At 42.8% G+C, this 14,112-nt stretch overlaps 3 protein-coding genes across 3 annotated transcripts; 2 read left to right on the top strand and 1 right to left on the bottom strand.

Annotated features, from left to right (window-relative positions):
- Positions 1-9: 9 nt before the first annotated feature.
- On the bottom strand, positions 10-5,288 carry pth3r (parathyroid hormone 3 receptor). The gene is made up of 13 exons (XM_079578137.1): positions 5,029-5,288; positions 2,851-2,956; positions 2,437-2,547; positions 2,104-2,228; positions 1,891-1,982; positions 1,665-1,818; positions 1,451-1,604; positions 1,285-1,345; positions 1,134-1,200; positions 973-1,067; positions 741-882; positions 581-622; positions 10-503 (listed from the first exon to the last, which is right to left on the bottom strand). The coding sequence occupies exons 1-13, from the start codon at positions 5,092-5,094 to the stop codon at positions 129-131; spliced, it is 1,590 nt and encodes a 529-aa protein (XP_079434263.1). The 5' UTR covers positions 5,095-5,288; the 3' UTR covers positions 10-128.
- A 577-nt stretch (positions 5,289-5,865) lies between these two features.
- taco1 (translational activator of mitochondrially encoded cytochrome c oxidase I) lies at positions 5,866-8,013 on the top strand. Its single transcript, XM_079578120.1, has 5 exons — positions 5,866-6,297; positions 6,370-6,476; positions 6,869-7,002; positions 7,361-7,523; positions 7,689-8,013. Exons 1-5 carry the CDS (start codon positions 6,024-6,026, stop codon positions 7,896-7,898), a joined length of 888 nt encoding a protein of 295 aa, XP_079434246.1. The 5' UTR covers positions 5,866-6,023; the 3' UTR covers positions 7,899-8,013.
- A 1,008-nt stretch (positions 8,014-9,021) lies between these two features.
- kcnh6b (potassium voltage-gated channel, subfamily H (eag-related), member 6b) lies at positions 9,022-14,112 on the top strand. The gene is made up of 11 exons (XM_079578135.1): positions 9,022-9,168; positions 10,135-10,560; positions 11,164-11,557; positions 11,629-11,828; positions 11,907-12,159; positions 12,238-12,431; positions 12,498-12,603; positions 12,692-12,931; positions 13,098-13,257; positions 13,342-13,546; positions 13,610-14,112. Exons 1-11 carry the CDS (start codon positions 9,037-9,039, stop codon positions 13,892-13,894), a joined length of 2,595 nt encoding a protein of 864 aa, XP_079434261.1. The 5' UTR covers positions 9,022-9,036; the 3' UTR covers positions 13,895-14,112.

Here is a 14,112-nt window from a genome sequence, read left to right as displayed (position 1 = left end):
ACTCTTAACAAGGACTAACTATACAAGAAGACACCATTGGTCTCGTACCACACTTTGAGAACCACTGATCTAGCGAGTGCCCCACCTGATGCTCATAGTTACCTTGAATAAGCTATAGCTTTTCTGATTCACAACTTGGTCTCCATTTCTTTCCCAGATAAAGAACTGTCTTGGTCCTCTTGTTTCTGTGATGGCAGGTCGTCCTCTTCACTCCTGACACTTGGGGCACATCCAGGCCATCTGTTTTGAAAACTGGTGGAAGAGGCAGGGCTTGGTGTTTGGTCAGATGGATTATTAGTTCCCACCATAGCACCACCCGAGCTAACTGCACTCCCAGTGAAGGAGAGCGCCCTGGGATGGGTGGTGGAGACACTGTGGCTGGTGGTGTGGGACATCATGCCGCCGTAGTAACAGCTGCCCCCACTGCTGGTCATCCGGGTTTTCTGTTTGAGGTCCAGGGCTAAGCTGCGGCGCAACCAGGCCTTCTTCACTTCAGCCTGCACCTATGAAAGAAATTGTTGTTGTGAAAGTATTTAGCTCAAAAATGTATGTATTTCGATTGAGGTGATGATGCACTTACCTCACCATTGCAGAAACAGTATATGAATGCAACAAAGAAACCCTACAGAAACCAAATTCAGTTATTACAAGTTATGATGGAAGTTAAAAAAGTTAAAGTTATGAATACTGAAACCAAAGTAAGGTGGAGCAATCAGGTCATATTAACTCTAGTGTCATACCTGCAAGGAGTTGAAGAACATCTCATAATGCATTTGCACCTGCCACAGAAGCCCGGACACCTCAGTGTAGGGCAGAGCCATGAAGACCATGTAGTGCACTCCAAACAAGGGCATCAGCACTAAGGTGGACTTCAACAGTCTCCTGGATATAGCCATAAAGGAAACATTTCAGTATTAATTTACATTTTAAAAGGCCTTTCACATTTCAAAGTCCAGGAATGAAATGATTTACCGATATTGCTGTCTGGGATCAAGTTTACCAGTGTTGGTTTCCCACAGTTTAGAGGCCAGTACACGGATTATATTTACAAAAAGAAGGAAATTCACCTGCAAGGGCACACATAGATAATATACAATACTACTATATGAATATCTTGACTTCCATTCACTTACAACTATAGCTGCCAGAATGGGGACTTGATAAATCCACTTGAGCTTTCCAGCACTAATGTCCCAGCACCTGAAAGTGAAATAAGTGATGTGTGGCCTTTTGTTCATGCGTACGTCTCTGAATCTTTTGATTATTTTAGATACTTTTACTTACTGTGTGTCAGCCAATGATGCACGAGCGCTGACCCAAATGGACACGAATACGGCTGGAACACCTTTTGTCAAAATGCAGTGTTGTTTTAGGGGAGATATTCTCAAAACAGCATTGTGTGTAGATTAATTCATGATAAAAAAAAAAAAAAAAACTATGCATACTGTACCCCATCCGATAATTGTGAGAGCCCAGAGGTAGTTTTTGTCAGAGAGGAAAGCCATGAAGATGAGACTGTGCAAGTACAACCCTTCCACCAGGATCCAGAAGTGATTAGTGGCCAAAAAGTAGAAGAAGAATGTCACTGCCACTTTACACCCTGCCTATAAAAGCCAATATATTACACGCAAATCTTTGACATCATTTCTAATATTGTTGGTTACCATGTGTGGCTTCTGCCCTGTGAGCTCAAAGTCCATCCTGTCCTCTTCTGATATGGAATGTAGCACCGCGTCTTTGACAAAAATGCTGAGCGCTCGACAGATGAATGAGGCGAAGAGGTGAAGGTGGATGTAATTGCGAGTACAGTGAAGACGTCTGAGGAAAGCAAGCTCGTGTTAGGCAAAGACCTTTTATTGAAGTAGATTTTAGAAAAAACTTAAGTCTGACTTGAAGTAGCAGAGGATGGACACAGCCACTAACAGCGACGCCAGCGAGATGGAGTAACCCACGGTGTACATGAGGTGGAGTCGTTCGAAAACCTTCTGGAGCAAAACAAAGTACAGGTCAAGCTGAGAAATGTCAGGGATGTGAGAGAAAGTGGACAGAGGGTGCGTATTTTCCAGGCATGGGGGGTGGGGTGGGGGGTGGGGGGGCAATCACCTCGTCCTGGCCGCGCTGGTTGGAGGTCAGGTATGTGGTGCACTCGCTGTAGTTGGCCCAAGTGCGGTTGATGCTGAAAACCTGCTCCCAATCTCCAGACACATCACATCTGCGGTAAGCTCGGCCTGACTCAACAGAAATGAATATCAATCAAATATACAGAGCATAAAAGAGAAAAACAATTGTTAGTATATAGCAAGTTATACTATATTGTACACTTATTATCAGCTAACAGCTAACCGAGAAAAAGAAAGTATAAATCTGTATCAGCCAATAAACACATTTAAAATTTCCGATTAACAGTTAATGCCAGACCGAATATGCACTATGTACCTTGATGGTTGAAGTCATAGATGTATTCAGGACACAAGACTGACACAAGCTGTCCCGCTCTGCTACGAGGCCAACAGATGATCCCATCCCACTCAGGCGGACACTCACCCTCTGTCGTGTTAAGTTAGAACAGTATTTTAGTAAAAATGTGTTGGAAATGTTTTATTATTGTGAGCATTTTGGGAAAAGCTTTGTTCACTTTGTTCAGATTTTAAATATAGAAAATCAACGTCATTCTCTCAAGGGATAAAAGAGGATCTCATTATTGTAATCACAGATTGCAACAACAGGAAATGAAAAGTTTGTATCTGATTCAAAATAAATCAGCTGCGGGAACAATTTCTGCTTGTTGCGTCATTAAATTTTATGAAATACTCAACAATGACCGTGATGATGAAAATAGAAATACAGTGCCTTGAAGTGGAGCCCTCTGAGTCTTGATGCTGCGCTCACATCTGGCGTGAGCACCAATCAGGACATAGATCTGCTCGTCTCTGGTGATGACATCATCGGAGTCAATCTGTACAAAGTAAAGGTGCACTTATAAAGAATAATAATGAATAGGTTTTATATAACGCTTTTCTGGATACTCAAAGACGCTTTACATTGCATTATTCATTCACTCCATAATCAGTGGTGGTAAGCTACTATTGTAGCCACAGCTGCCCCAGGGGTAGACTGACTGAAGCGAGGCGGCCAATCTGCGCCATCAGCCCCTCTGACCACTCAATCACTCACTACATTCGCCAGGCTTCCCAAACGGTTTCCCATCCAAGTACCGACCAGGCCCTTCCCTGCTTAGCTTCTGAGATCTGATTGGGCAGAGCAAAGGCGGAATGGCCACATGCCATACTTATGTTTCAAGAATAGTGCTTTATGTGGGGCTGTGGTCTCAGCACTCAGCATTACAATAGCCTTGTGTTAATTTCAATTTCAACTTATTATTGGAAAACCCCTTGAGATGACTCATCTCGCTTGCAAGCGGGACCAAAACAAATGCAACACATAATTTCACAAACAAATAATACAAAACACAACATAATAGACATAATACAGAGAAACAAAACAACAACAAAAAAGACACTAAACACAGGACAATCTTGCTCACACAACCCTCTCCCTTTCCCAGTCATCTAAAAACAGATTTTCCTAATTTGTAAGTGATTGGAAAACTATATGAGGCACTACATAACTTAGACAGGATGCATCATGGGCAGTGACAAATGACATATAGGGCAACAAAAACCCATTTTCATTTACTACATTCTTACACCAATAATGACCAAACACGTTCTCCACTCTATCAGTGTCTTTTGCATCACTCCATTCTTAGGCTGAATGGTAAAGCTTGCTTAGAGTTTGGCCAGCTGGGGTTCAATTCCAGCTCTGGGCAATGCATGTTGTATCCTTGACTAGTCTGGCGTTGACTCTCTGTTCCATAGTCATCATATTGTCAGTCTCCAAACAAAAAGAAACTCCATAATATCACACATTTCTCTTCAGATAAGTTAACATTATCAATGTATTAAATGTTCCACAACGCATGTTTCTGTTATACATAAAGGATTACCTGCACTCTTTCTGCATTGGTTTAATAATATGTCGTTCTGATTCCAACAAAGGCCTTCACAAGCCACATTATGCCTGGCCAAATTTCACATCCAGGCAGCAAAACTAGCAATGGTCAACTAGCTTCTCACGAGACTAGGGTAGTCAGAGGGGGTGCTCAAATGTCACTATCAAAACAAATAAAGAATTCTATGATCATACACATTTGTCTTTTTCTTCCAGTGCAGATTTTTATATAAACTATAGAAAATGTTTTCACTTGTCAAAGAGCATCAATGTGCGCCCATATAACATACTATTGACATAAGGCTCAATTCAATAAAGGTAGATCAATATTGAAGAATCACTGTTTTATGATAAGTCTTGTCTGCTGACCAACCAGAAGGGAGCAGAGGAAATGATAGACTTAAAACTTAGAATGATGTTTTTCTTTTTCATGACATAACTGGATTTGCACAGTGTGTGTGTGTGTGTGTGATTTTAAGATTAACTGAGCAGCAGGTTGTAAGTCTGCTGCATAAACGCTTGTAATCCACTCAGAGTGAAGAAAGGCAGTGGTGTTCACGGCTGCAGGGTCATGCTTCTGTGAGTCTGGGGTTAAACAGGTCAGCTCTCATGGATACTGCTCATGCACAGACTGTTACTCTTTGTTGTTCCTTCAATATATTTGCCAACTATGGATATAGAGCGCACTGGCATTATACTTTACCAACACCTGGAAAGTGCGATTGCATTTTTTTCCTTGCCATTTCTGAACCTTTAAACTTGGTTCAGATTTATTCATTTTTTCTGTCATTTTTCTGATATCTTGGCAATAAACCACGGCCATGTGATCAAAGGAAGTCACAGACACACAAAATGTGCTATGTTTGGCCCAAGGAGTTGCGGTGCCTCGGTGCCAGATTCCAAACAAAGTGTCATTTTTTATAGTACAACGTGAAAATGTGATAGGAGTTTTAAGTATTTTCTATACCCTTACTGAATTAATTAACATGTTAAAGTGGTTTATAATGGGGTACTTACCAGAGCCACCACTGTTGTTGTTATACAGATGAAAGTAGTGAGTGCTGAAGTCAGTCTAGTCTGCATCTTCCCTATGTAGAAATTGTCACTATTCAAAACCGTTTAAACTCCTCATCTTCTCCTCCTGGATCTTGATAAAAATTATTCATTGATTGCCATATCAATCAACAAGTAAGAAAAACTCCATGTTACATCCTTCCTTTTGTCCCGCATAAGTGCCATTTGCAAAGCTCGGGGATGGGACAGTTGGAGCCCCTGACAGCTTGTTGTAAGCAAATGTTCCCTTGGATGAGAAAGAGCATCACTGTGTGTGAAAAGCCCTCTTTGACTCCTGGATGGGTTGGCTTTGATTGGCTGTGTCTTTCACAACCACTTAACCCTTTGTGCAGCCCCTCAAACAGTCTTTCCCCCCAATCAGATACAGGAGCACTGGACAAGGTGCAGGCCTCGGTAGTCTGTGTCTTGGACCAAGTTTGTAGATTCAGCAGTGTGCGTATGAGTGTGCAGAGAATATAAGACCTTAAATGCATCAGAACACAGGAATGTAGTTCAAAGTTTCCAGTATTTCAGCCTCTCTGAGTTTCAAAAACTTGAATAGCCTACATTTGTTCAATGACACGATAAAAGCTTACAGTATAACACTTCAGCCTACTACAAAAAACTGCACTGAGCTGCAATAAAATAAAAAATAAAATAAAAGGGCACCCATGCAATAAATAAATAAATAAAACAACAAACTAAAAAGAACATCGACAACTGTGCTAAAGGTTTGTGCTTCACTATCTGACCTGAGGAGGGCAGCAAAGCACTTTGACCAGCTCGCTAGAAAGAACAAGAAGACTTGACTGTGAACCAGGAAGTGTCCGGTTCACAACAAGGGCAACAGTAGCCATGCATGCTCCTGGCTGCTAAACAGTAATTTAATTATTTTTAATGATAAATATGTCAAGGCCCTGGCCACTAGTCTTCTTATACCGACTGTCTATGTGAGTGGCATGGCTGCGGCTGTGAGACGACTGCGCGCGCTATGTCCCAGGACACTGTCCGCAGCTTGGAGCAGCTGTGCGCTCCAGGGAATCACCGTCGTACCCCCTTCTTGCACCTTGTGCACGGCCTGGAGGAGCACTGTCAGGACGCTGCATCTGCGCCCCTCCCTCTGCGCTGGACACAACAAGTGGTCGAAAGTCAGACACATAAAAGGCCCCAAAGATGAAGCCCGGGCGAAAATATTTATGAAATACGGCATGTTGATACGGATAGCTGTTAAAGGTAAAGACTAATATTATAATGTGTAACAAACGCATCAGAGTATTAAACTTGCAGCTTATGTTGCTTTTACAGAAGGAGGACCCAACCCTGAATTCAACTTAAACTTGGCTCATTTACTGGAGCAGTGCAGAAACAAAAACATGCCCAAGGCTTCAGTAGAGGTTGCAATAAAGAGTGCTGTAAGTATATATATATATATATATATATATACTAGTAGATAGTATTTTTTTTTGTATAATTAGTATTTCAGTTGGGAGGCAATTTTAGTTTCTTTTAAGCTTTTAGATTTGGGTAAAGCTCGGTTAAGACGGGGGTAAATGGTTAAGGAGAAAATTGCGAGGTCAGACCGGTGGCCCTTCTATGCTCTTCCCGAATGGACATATGGCCAGTCCACCCCGATCAAACTGTACTATAGGGCCATGGGCAAGTGCCAGTTTTATCCAGAAATGTTTTGACTTTGTCTTTATAAATTCCTCACTGGTGTAAAACTTAACACAGGCATTATTATTGTATTAAACAATAATTAAAAAAACATAAAAACGTGTCATATGCTACATGTTAATTTCAACAGGAAAAGGCCAAACCAGCATCTCAGCTCATGCTTGAAGCTCGTGGGCCTGGTGGGTGTGTGCTCCTTATTGAAGTCTTAACCGACCACAGCTCTCGAACACAACAGGACATCAAAAAGATTCTCGCTAGGAACGGGTGAGAATGTGCATACAATTCTGTTTATGTAATTAAAACCAATTAAGATGTTATTGCCATATCATACAAACTATGGTATGATAAATATTGGATTGTTTTCACTCAAAACTAGGTTTCTGGCTAATTCCTACCAAAACCACTAGATGTCTCTATATACGTGGCCATAGTAAACAACTTGCAGTATGTTGGCACAGCTGGTAGTCATCAGTGTCATGAGTTGGAGTCCTGGCTCTGACAATTTGCTGAATGTCTCTTCATCCCCTCTCACAAAAATCCTCAGAAATAAGCTTAATTAATAATCATGCATTGTGTTTATTGTATAACTTGTTATTTGATTAGACCGACTGTTCATTCGCAGAGGTATGCTATCGGATGGAGCCCGTCATAATTTTGAGAAAAGAGGAGTAGTGGTGGTGCCAGCTAAAGACGTCACAGCTGAGCAAGCACTGGAGCTAGCTATTGAGGCTGAAGCGAAGGATGTTCAGGAGATGGTGGATGAGGAAGAAGAGACAATCTTGAAGGTTTGTGTAACTAGTTTTCTTTAGTCTTAATGTTGAACTGTACAATTCCTGTTCATTCATCCTTTAAACTAGTAATATTTCAGAGATGAAGATAAATGATGCATAGTAAAGCCTTAATATCATTTTGTTTAAGTGGACAGTAATTATATTTGTATTATCTTCCAGTTCTTTTGTGAAATGGTAGAACTGAAGAGGATGCGGACGTCACTGGAGAAGCTGGGTTTGCAGATCATGTCTGCGGGGCTGGAGTTTGTTCCTCGTAACGTTGTGCCTTTAGACGACGATAATATGGACAATGCATCAACCCTGATAGAAGCCCTCAGTGACTGCCCTGAAGTTGTCAGAGTTTGGGACAACATTCAGGGCCAGAGCTGAGGGTGCTCTAAAGACACTGGTTAGACACATATTTCACATGAGAAAAATAATGGGACATAGACTTGATGTTATGAATTAAATTCTATATAAAACTTGATTTCAATGAGTTTCCCTATTCATTCAATATAATTTTATTTTGTCAAATGGCCATAAATGTACACATATCCATAAATAGTTCACATGTCTAGAGGTTAACAATGAAGGACAATGTCAGTACAGGTCATTACCCCATCATATTACGTGTAGTGTCAACAATATAATCAATAAGATCCCACATTAGCAGCGTACAAACAACATATCGAACATATGCATTAAGATATCCAATATTCGATTTTCTTAGCATCACAAAGTCACATTGTGTGGCTGTTTCGCTGCATATCTTGTATTTCTTCCAAACAAGCCTGCGTACAGGGACTGTATTGTAATTTGACATTAATGGGGAAGTCCACTGGAATGGCTTTGGGCCTGTTGGCTCTGTTTATCAATGCCCAACATTGATTTCACTGTCAGTTCCTCTCAGCTATAGGATGTCATTGATTGGTTTCTCGTGTTGGCGAATGGTGCGCGGCAACATGTGAGCCAGCGGTCAGTCGTTTGCCCTGTGCTAGAGTGGAAGGTTCAACCCTGAAATCTGTAACACCAAGAACCCATTTGTTTTGCCTAAGTATGAGCGGTGACTCAGGAGCCAAGACATTGTTCACAGAATAGACCAAAAACTTGGAAGGATGGATACTTGAGTCATGAGGGCCTAGAAGGGTCAAGAAGGAACACTCATTTTTCTTAAATCAGGTATGTAAAATGTATTTTCTGTTTTTTGTTAAAGTTTCCATAGCTGATGTGTCCTCTTTGCTGCTTGTTGCCCTGCTATGATACAACTGCAGGGCAATTGTTGGGATCTGTCCAGTAATTAAAGTCAAAGTGTTTGGGGAGGGGCTAAATTAGACGAGCATTCTGGGAAAGCTCAGTAATTAATCAGACTCCCTATCTGTGCGGTTCAGATTAACTTTAAATCAATATTCACAGAACTGTTGCATTAATAAGAAACTCAAACATAACGTGAATGTATAAACAATAGCCAGTTTGTTGGGAAGACCTGTAGCAGTTGACTAATTGTACACTGATTTTCAGGTGTAGCTCAATGTCAGACTTGGAGCTCATGCGGACTGGAGGCCCCATCGAGTGCAAATCCCCCCCAACCCCTAGAGTGGAGCTGCTCAGTCCCTCCAAGGTGATGGACCGCTCTCAAAACGTCACCGAGAAGGTCACACAGGTATGCCGACTAGGAACATCTGGGCTCCAGTGTCCGATGATCAGACCAGTCACAACATGCAGCAGCGTTGCTTGTTTTTAGTTGACATGAACTGATCAAAAATGATATTTGTTTGAAAACCCTGTTTGTTATTTTTAACATCATTTATAAACATAATTTCCCTCAAATGTTTCCATAATGGAAGACACACTAATTAACTCAGAAGTGGAAAAATCACTAAGTAGTTTGGTGGCTGGATGCTTTCCTCCTGGGTGTGAAAAGCAAAGTTACATTGAACCACCGTTCAATTGAGTCCCACTGTTAGTGGAGGAGCCCTGGGGCTCGGCATTCTGCATCACTGCCTCTGTGTGATGCTGAGCTGTGGATATGAAGTAAATAAAAGGGAGGCATCAGTAAAAGCCAGTGACCTTGCTGCGTTGGATCACTTGTTGATCCTGATGTGTTTAGTCTCATTCATGGGTCCATCCACGGGCATGGCAGGGTCAGTCAGGTAGGCTATAAAGCTTAAAATGTTTTTAAATGGGCTGACGTACAGGACGTGGATGTGGTTGTGTGACAGGGAGCTTGATGGAGCAGCTCAACTGCTCACAGCACTCGCGCTGTAGTTATGCTGTTGACGTCAACAGATTGTTACTTTGTTAAAGAAATTTAGGCAAATTGGATCAATATTTTTCATCCGGATGGACTTTTTACCCATCGATCAAGAGGACAGCATGGTAAAGGATTTCATTGAGCTACAAGGCTGCAAATCAAGAACACGCAGCCTTCACCAAGAACATGGTCAAAATGGCACTGGCAAAGTATCTTCCCAAAAGGTCTGTTGGTCAGTACTAAAAACACAATTAGTTGATTATTTTGTACCTACAAAACACAGGAGAGATCACTATATTGAGAGTAAATAATATATTAAGGCAAGAGTTAATTTAATATGAAAAAAAAAGATGATGTTGTTTTCCTTGCCCGTAGGTGCTCTCCTTGGAATCGGACGTCCTGCCTGAGTACAAACTTCAAGTGCCAGAGACAACATGGTTGATCTTACTTCACTACAGTCCCTTCAAAGCCTTTTGGGACTGGATTATCCTCATATTGGTTCTCTACACTGCTGTTTTCACCCCTTTCTCCGCTGCTTTCCTTTTGGATGAGCATGGAGACGTGCGCCAGAGGGCCTGTGGCTACACTTGTAACCCCTTGAATGTGGCAGACCTTTTGGTGGATGTGCTGTTTATTGTGGACATAGTCATCAACTTTCGCACTACCTACGTGGACCAGAATGACGAGGTGGTGACCCAGCCCGCCAGAATCGTAAAGCACTATATCAAAGGCTGGTTCCCTATCGATCTGTTTGCTGCAATCCCATTTGACCTGCTCATTTTCCGATCTGGCTCGGATGAGGTAAGAATATGTTCCACCTCACTTTGCAGTTATCCCCAACGCAAGGGACTATTTACTAGAGCTGGGTCAAAATATCGGATCAGATCGCATCACAATACTTAGTGCTACAATACCAAGTATCGATACTTTGTCAAGTATTGCAATACTTTCAAAGTTTACACCCAAATGCCATTTTACTCTTATTGAATTGAAAATTGAAAAGTGCATTCACACAAAATGCAAAAATCCATTCTCCATACTCCATTCAGCACATTTACTCCAACTGTCTTACCCACAAAGCCTTCATGCACCCATGCCACACTCTGCTGTGTACTGCCTTCTGGCAGGAGACTGCAAAGTCTACCGGTCATGTCTAGCCAACTGAAGAACAGCTGTCATGAAGCTGAACTCTCTCCCTTCCCTGCCCTCCCTTTCTGCTTCCAAATGTGTTCACTAACAGTGTTCCGCTCCAGAACTCTCCACCCCCACCTTTTTATTTATCATCTCAGTTCATTTTTGCAGTCAAAATCTTGCGTAGTCGGCACTGTTTCTGTGTGGTTAAATACAAATACAAAGCCTGTATCATCTTCACATAACTAACACTTTCCTGTTTTTTTGTTTAAGATGGCAACATTAACAAGTCTCCTCAAAACGGCTCGACTGTTGCGATTGGTCCGTGTGGCCAGAAAGCTGGACAGATACTCGGAGTATGGGGCTGCAGTGCTGTTCCTGCTAATGTGTACCTTTGTGCTCATTGCCCATTGGCTGGCCTGTATCTGGTATGCCATTGGTTTTGTGGAGAGGCCGTACACCGAGACGGGATGGCTGGACAATTTGGCTGAACAGCTTGGCAAACCTTACAATGACAGTGACTCTCGCTCTGGCCCAGCAGTAAAAGACAAGTACGTCACTGCACTGTACTTCACTTTGAGCAGTTTGACGAGTGTGGGGTTTGGAAATGTCTCCCCCAACACGAATTCTGAGAAGATTTTCTCCATCTGTGTCATGGTCATTGGCTGTAAGTTAAACTTCATTTTAGCTTAAATTAAATACTTGGTACTGTAGTAAGATATTATAATATTTTCACAGCCCTAATGTATGCCAGCATTTTTGGGAATGTGTCTGCCATCATCCAGCGGTTGTACTCAGGGACAACCCGCTACCACACCCAGATGCTGCGTGTAAAAGAGTTCATTCGGTTCCACCAAATCCCTGGAGGACTGCGGCAAAGGCTGGAGGAGTACTTCCAACATGCCTGGTCCTACACCAATGGCATTGACATGAATGCAGTAAGTAATAGGATCCAAAGAAGGTTCAGACATACTGTATCTGTTTTGTATTCATTATAATGGTTTTGCTCTTGTCAGGTGCTGAAGGGCTTTCCAGAGTCTTTGCAGGCAGACATCTGCCTGCACCTGAACCGATCTCTGCTACAAAACTGTAAAGCTTTTCGTGGAGGCAGTCAGGCCTGTCTGCGAGCTCTGGCCATGAGATTCAAGACTGTCCATGCACCGCCAGGGGACACCCTTATTCAATATGGTGACATCCTGGACTCTCTGTTCTTCATCGCACGTGGGTCCATACAGGTCATGAAAGATGATGTGGTGGTTGCCATATTAGGTAAATGCTCTTCTCTGACAGAATCTCTAACTAAGCACATTAAGAGAGAGTTACAAGACATTTTTCCTAACCCTTTAGAGAGGAATGGCATTTTTGGTGAGCTCATCTACCTGTATGATGAACCAGGAAAGTCAAACGCTGATGTATTGACAATCTCCTACTGTGACCTGCACCGCATCCCCCGAGACGACCTGCTGGAGGTGCTGGACATGTATCCAGGGTTTGCGGACAACTTCTGGAGAAATTTGGAGATTGCATTTGATTTAAGAGACGTATGTTTGCAGTGTAACATACTTTTATTTTAAAGTTAGAAAAAAACTGTAATTTGATATTTTCAGGCAGATCAAATTCCAACAATAATAACAACAGATGACTCGGGTGATGACTATGGATATCACAAATCTAGGCACAAAATACACTCCTTAGACTGTCGCATCAGGCCTGGTGAGATCGTCACATTCCAATGTCAAAGTTTATTTAAAGTTGTGTCTACAGTTACGTAGATAATAACTCCAAACCTGTTCTGTGCCAGATGGTATTGATCATGAAGACTCCTATCCGCGTCAGTCTTTCCATCATCGTCACTCTCCCCCTCAGAGCCACTGGGATGATCGCTGCAGTTGTGAATCGGCCTGTTCTATGTCCAGTGAAGAGCTGGCCAAACCTCCTGCACACAGCCCCAAAGTGGAGCTTTATCCTGCTGACGATGCCCGACTGGACTTCTCTCCATCAGTGGGCAGAAAAGCGGCACAAGACAGAAGTCACGGCCAAGGTTAGATTTTTTTTTTACACTTGCCGTTTCTGTAGATGGAACAATATACTGAACATATTGCCTGAGTACCAGAAAACCATAGGCGCAACTTCTAATAATGTTATGGAGTGACCCCTAGTGGTAAAACTACTGTTCCTCTGAATATGTGGCTACTGGTCTGTGTCAGGGAAGTATCAATACTGGCCGGAGCATCAGCCGCAGCAGTTCTCCAGTTGTCAGAGGGGATCGTCCTCTGTGTGTCACTCCCTCCACCCACCGCCGTTCACAGAAGACAGACCCAGTGAATTGGAATCCCGGCTCGAGGTGCTGCACTCTCAGCTCAACAGGTGCCTTTATTAACAAACCCTTGTGCATGGCTAACCGCAGATTTTTTTTAGTCACTCAAACATTTCACTCACTGTTGACCGTAGACTTGAGACCAGAATGACTGCGGATATAAACGTCATTCTGCAGCTGCTCCAGAGGCAGATGGCCCCTGTGCCTCCAGCCTACAGCACTGTGTCCTCTAGTACAATCCCCACGGACTCTGCTGGCCTCTATGGCAGTGGGACGCCAGTACTACACTCAATCTACCCTATATCCACCATACAGATCAGCAGCAAGCCACCTACTGAGGTTTGTCAGATACTTTGTTGTTTGTTTGTACAGCTCAATAGCTTATGCATTGTTTTTCTTTAGAGTTCAACACAAACTGATCTTAAATTTACAAAGAAGGAGTCGCTGTCCAGTGGGATCCATGTGACATCAGATGACACCATGTCCATGATGGTTTCCCCTGAAACAGAGAACCACCCAGGGCTGGCCTCAGCACTGCCTGAATCTGTGGTCAAATCCTCTCTTTTGGACAATCCTAGGCTGAACGACAGCCTCCGCTACCCTTCGCTGCCTGGAAACCTGGACCTCACCTCTGGACTGAGTGATATCCAGAAGCACCTCTCAGACCCTGTGCTTCCTGTCACCTGACATCTGCTGCTGCCCCTAGTAGTGGGATAAATCATCATACTAACACACTGGATGCAGAAACAGCTCATTGGCTCCACAGGGGGGCGTGACTGAGCTATTCCTACAGACAAAACTACAGGCCAGTGACTTAAACGAGTTAAACCAACCTTTTCATCCTTATCTACATACAACATAGCAGTGCTCATACTTCCAGCCCAGTGTATGTATCTGTTGCTGTA

This window comes from Gobius niger (assembly GCF_951799975.1).
Source record: "Gobius niger genome assembly, chromosome: 19".
Taxonomy (NCBI): domain Eukaryota; kingdom Metazoa; phylum Chordata; class Actinopteri; order Gobiiformes; family Gobiidae; genus Gobius; species Gobius niger.
The sequence above is the reverse complement of the archived record's forward strand: the minus strand, read 5'-3'. Positions and strand labels throughout refer to the sequence as shown.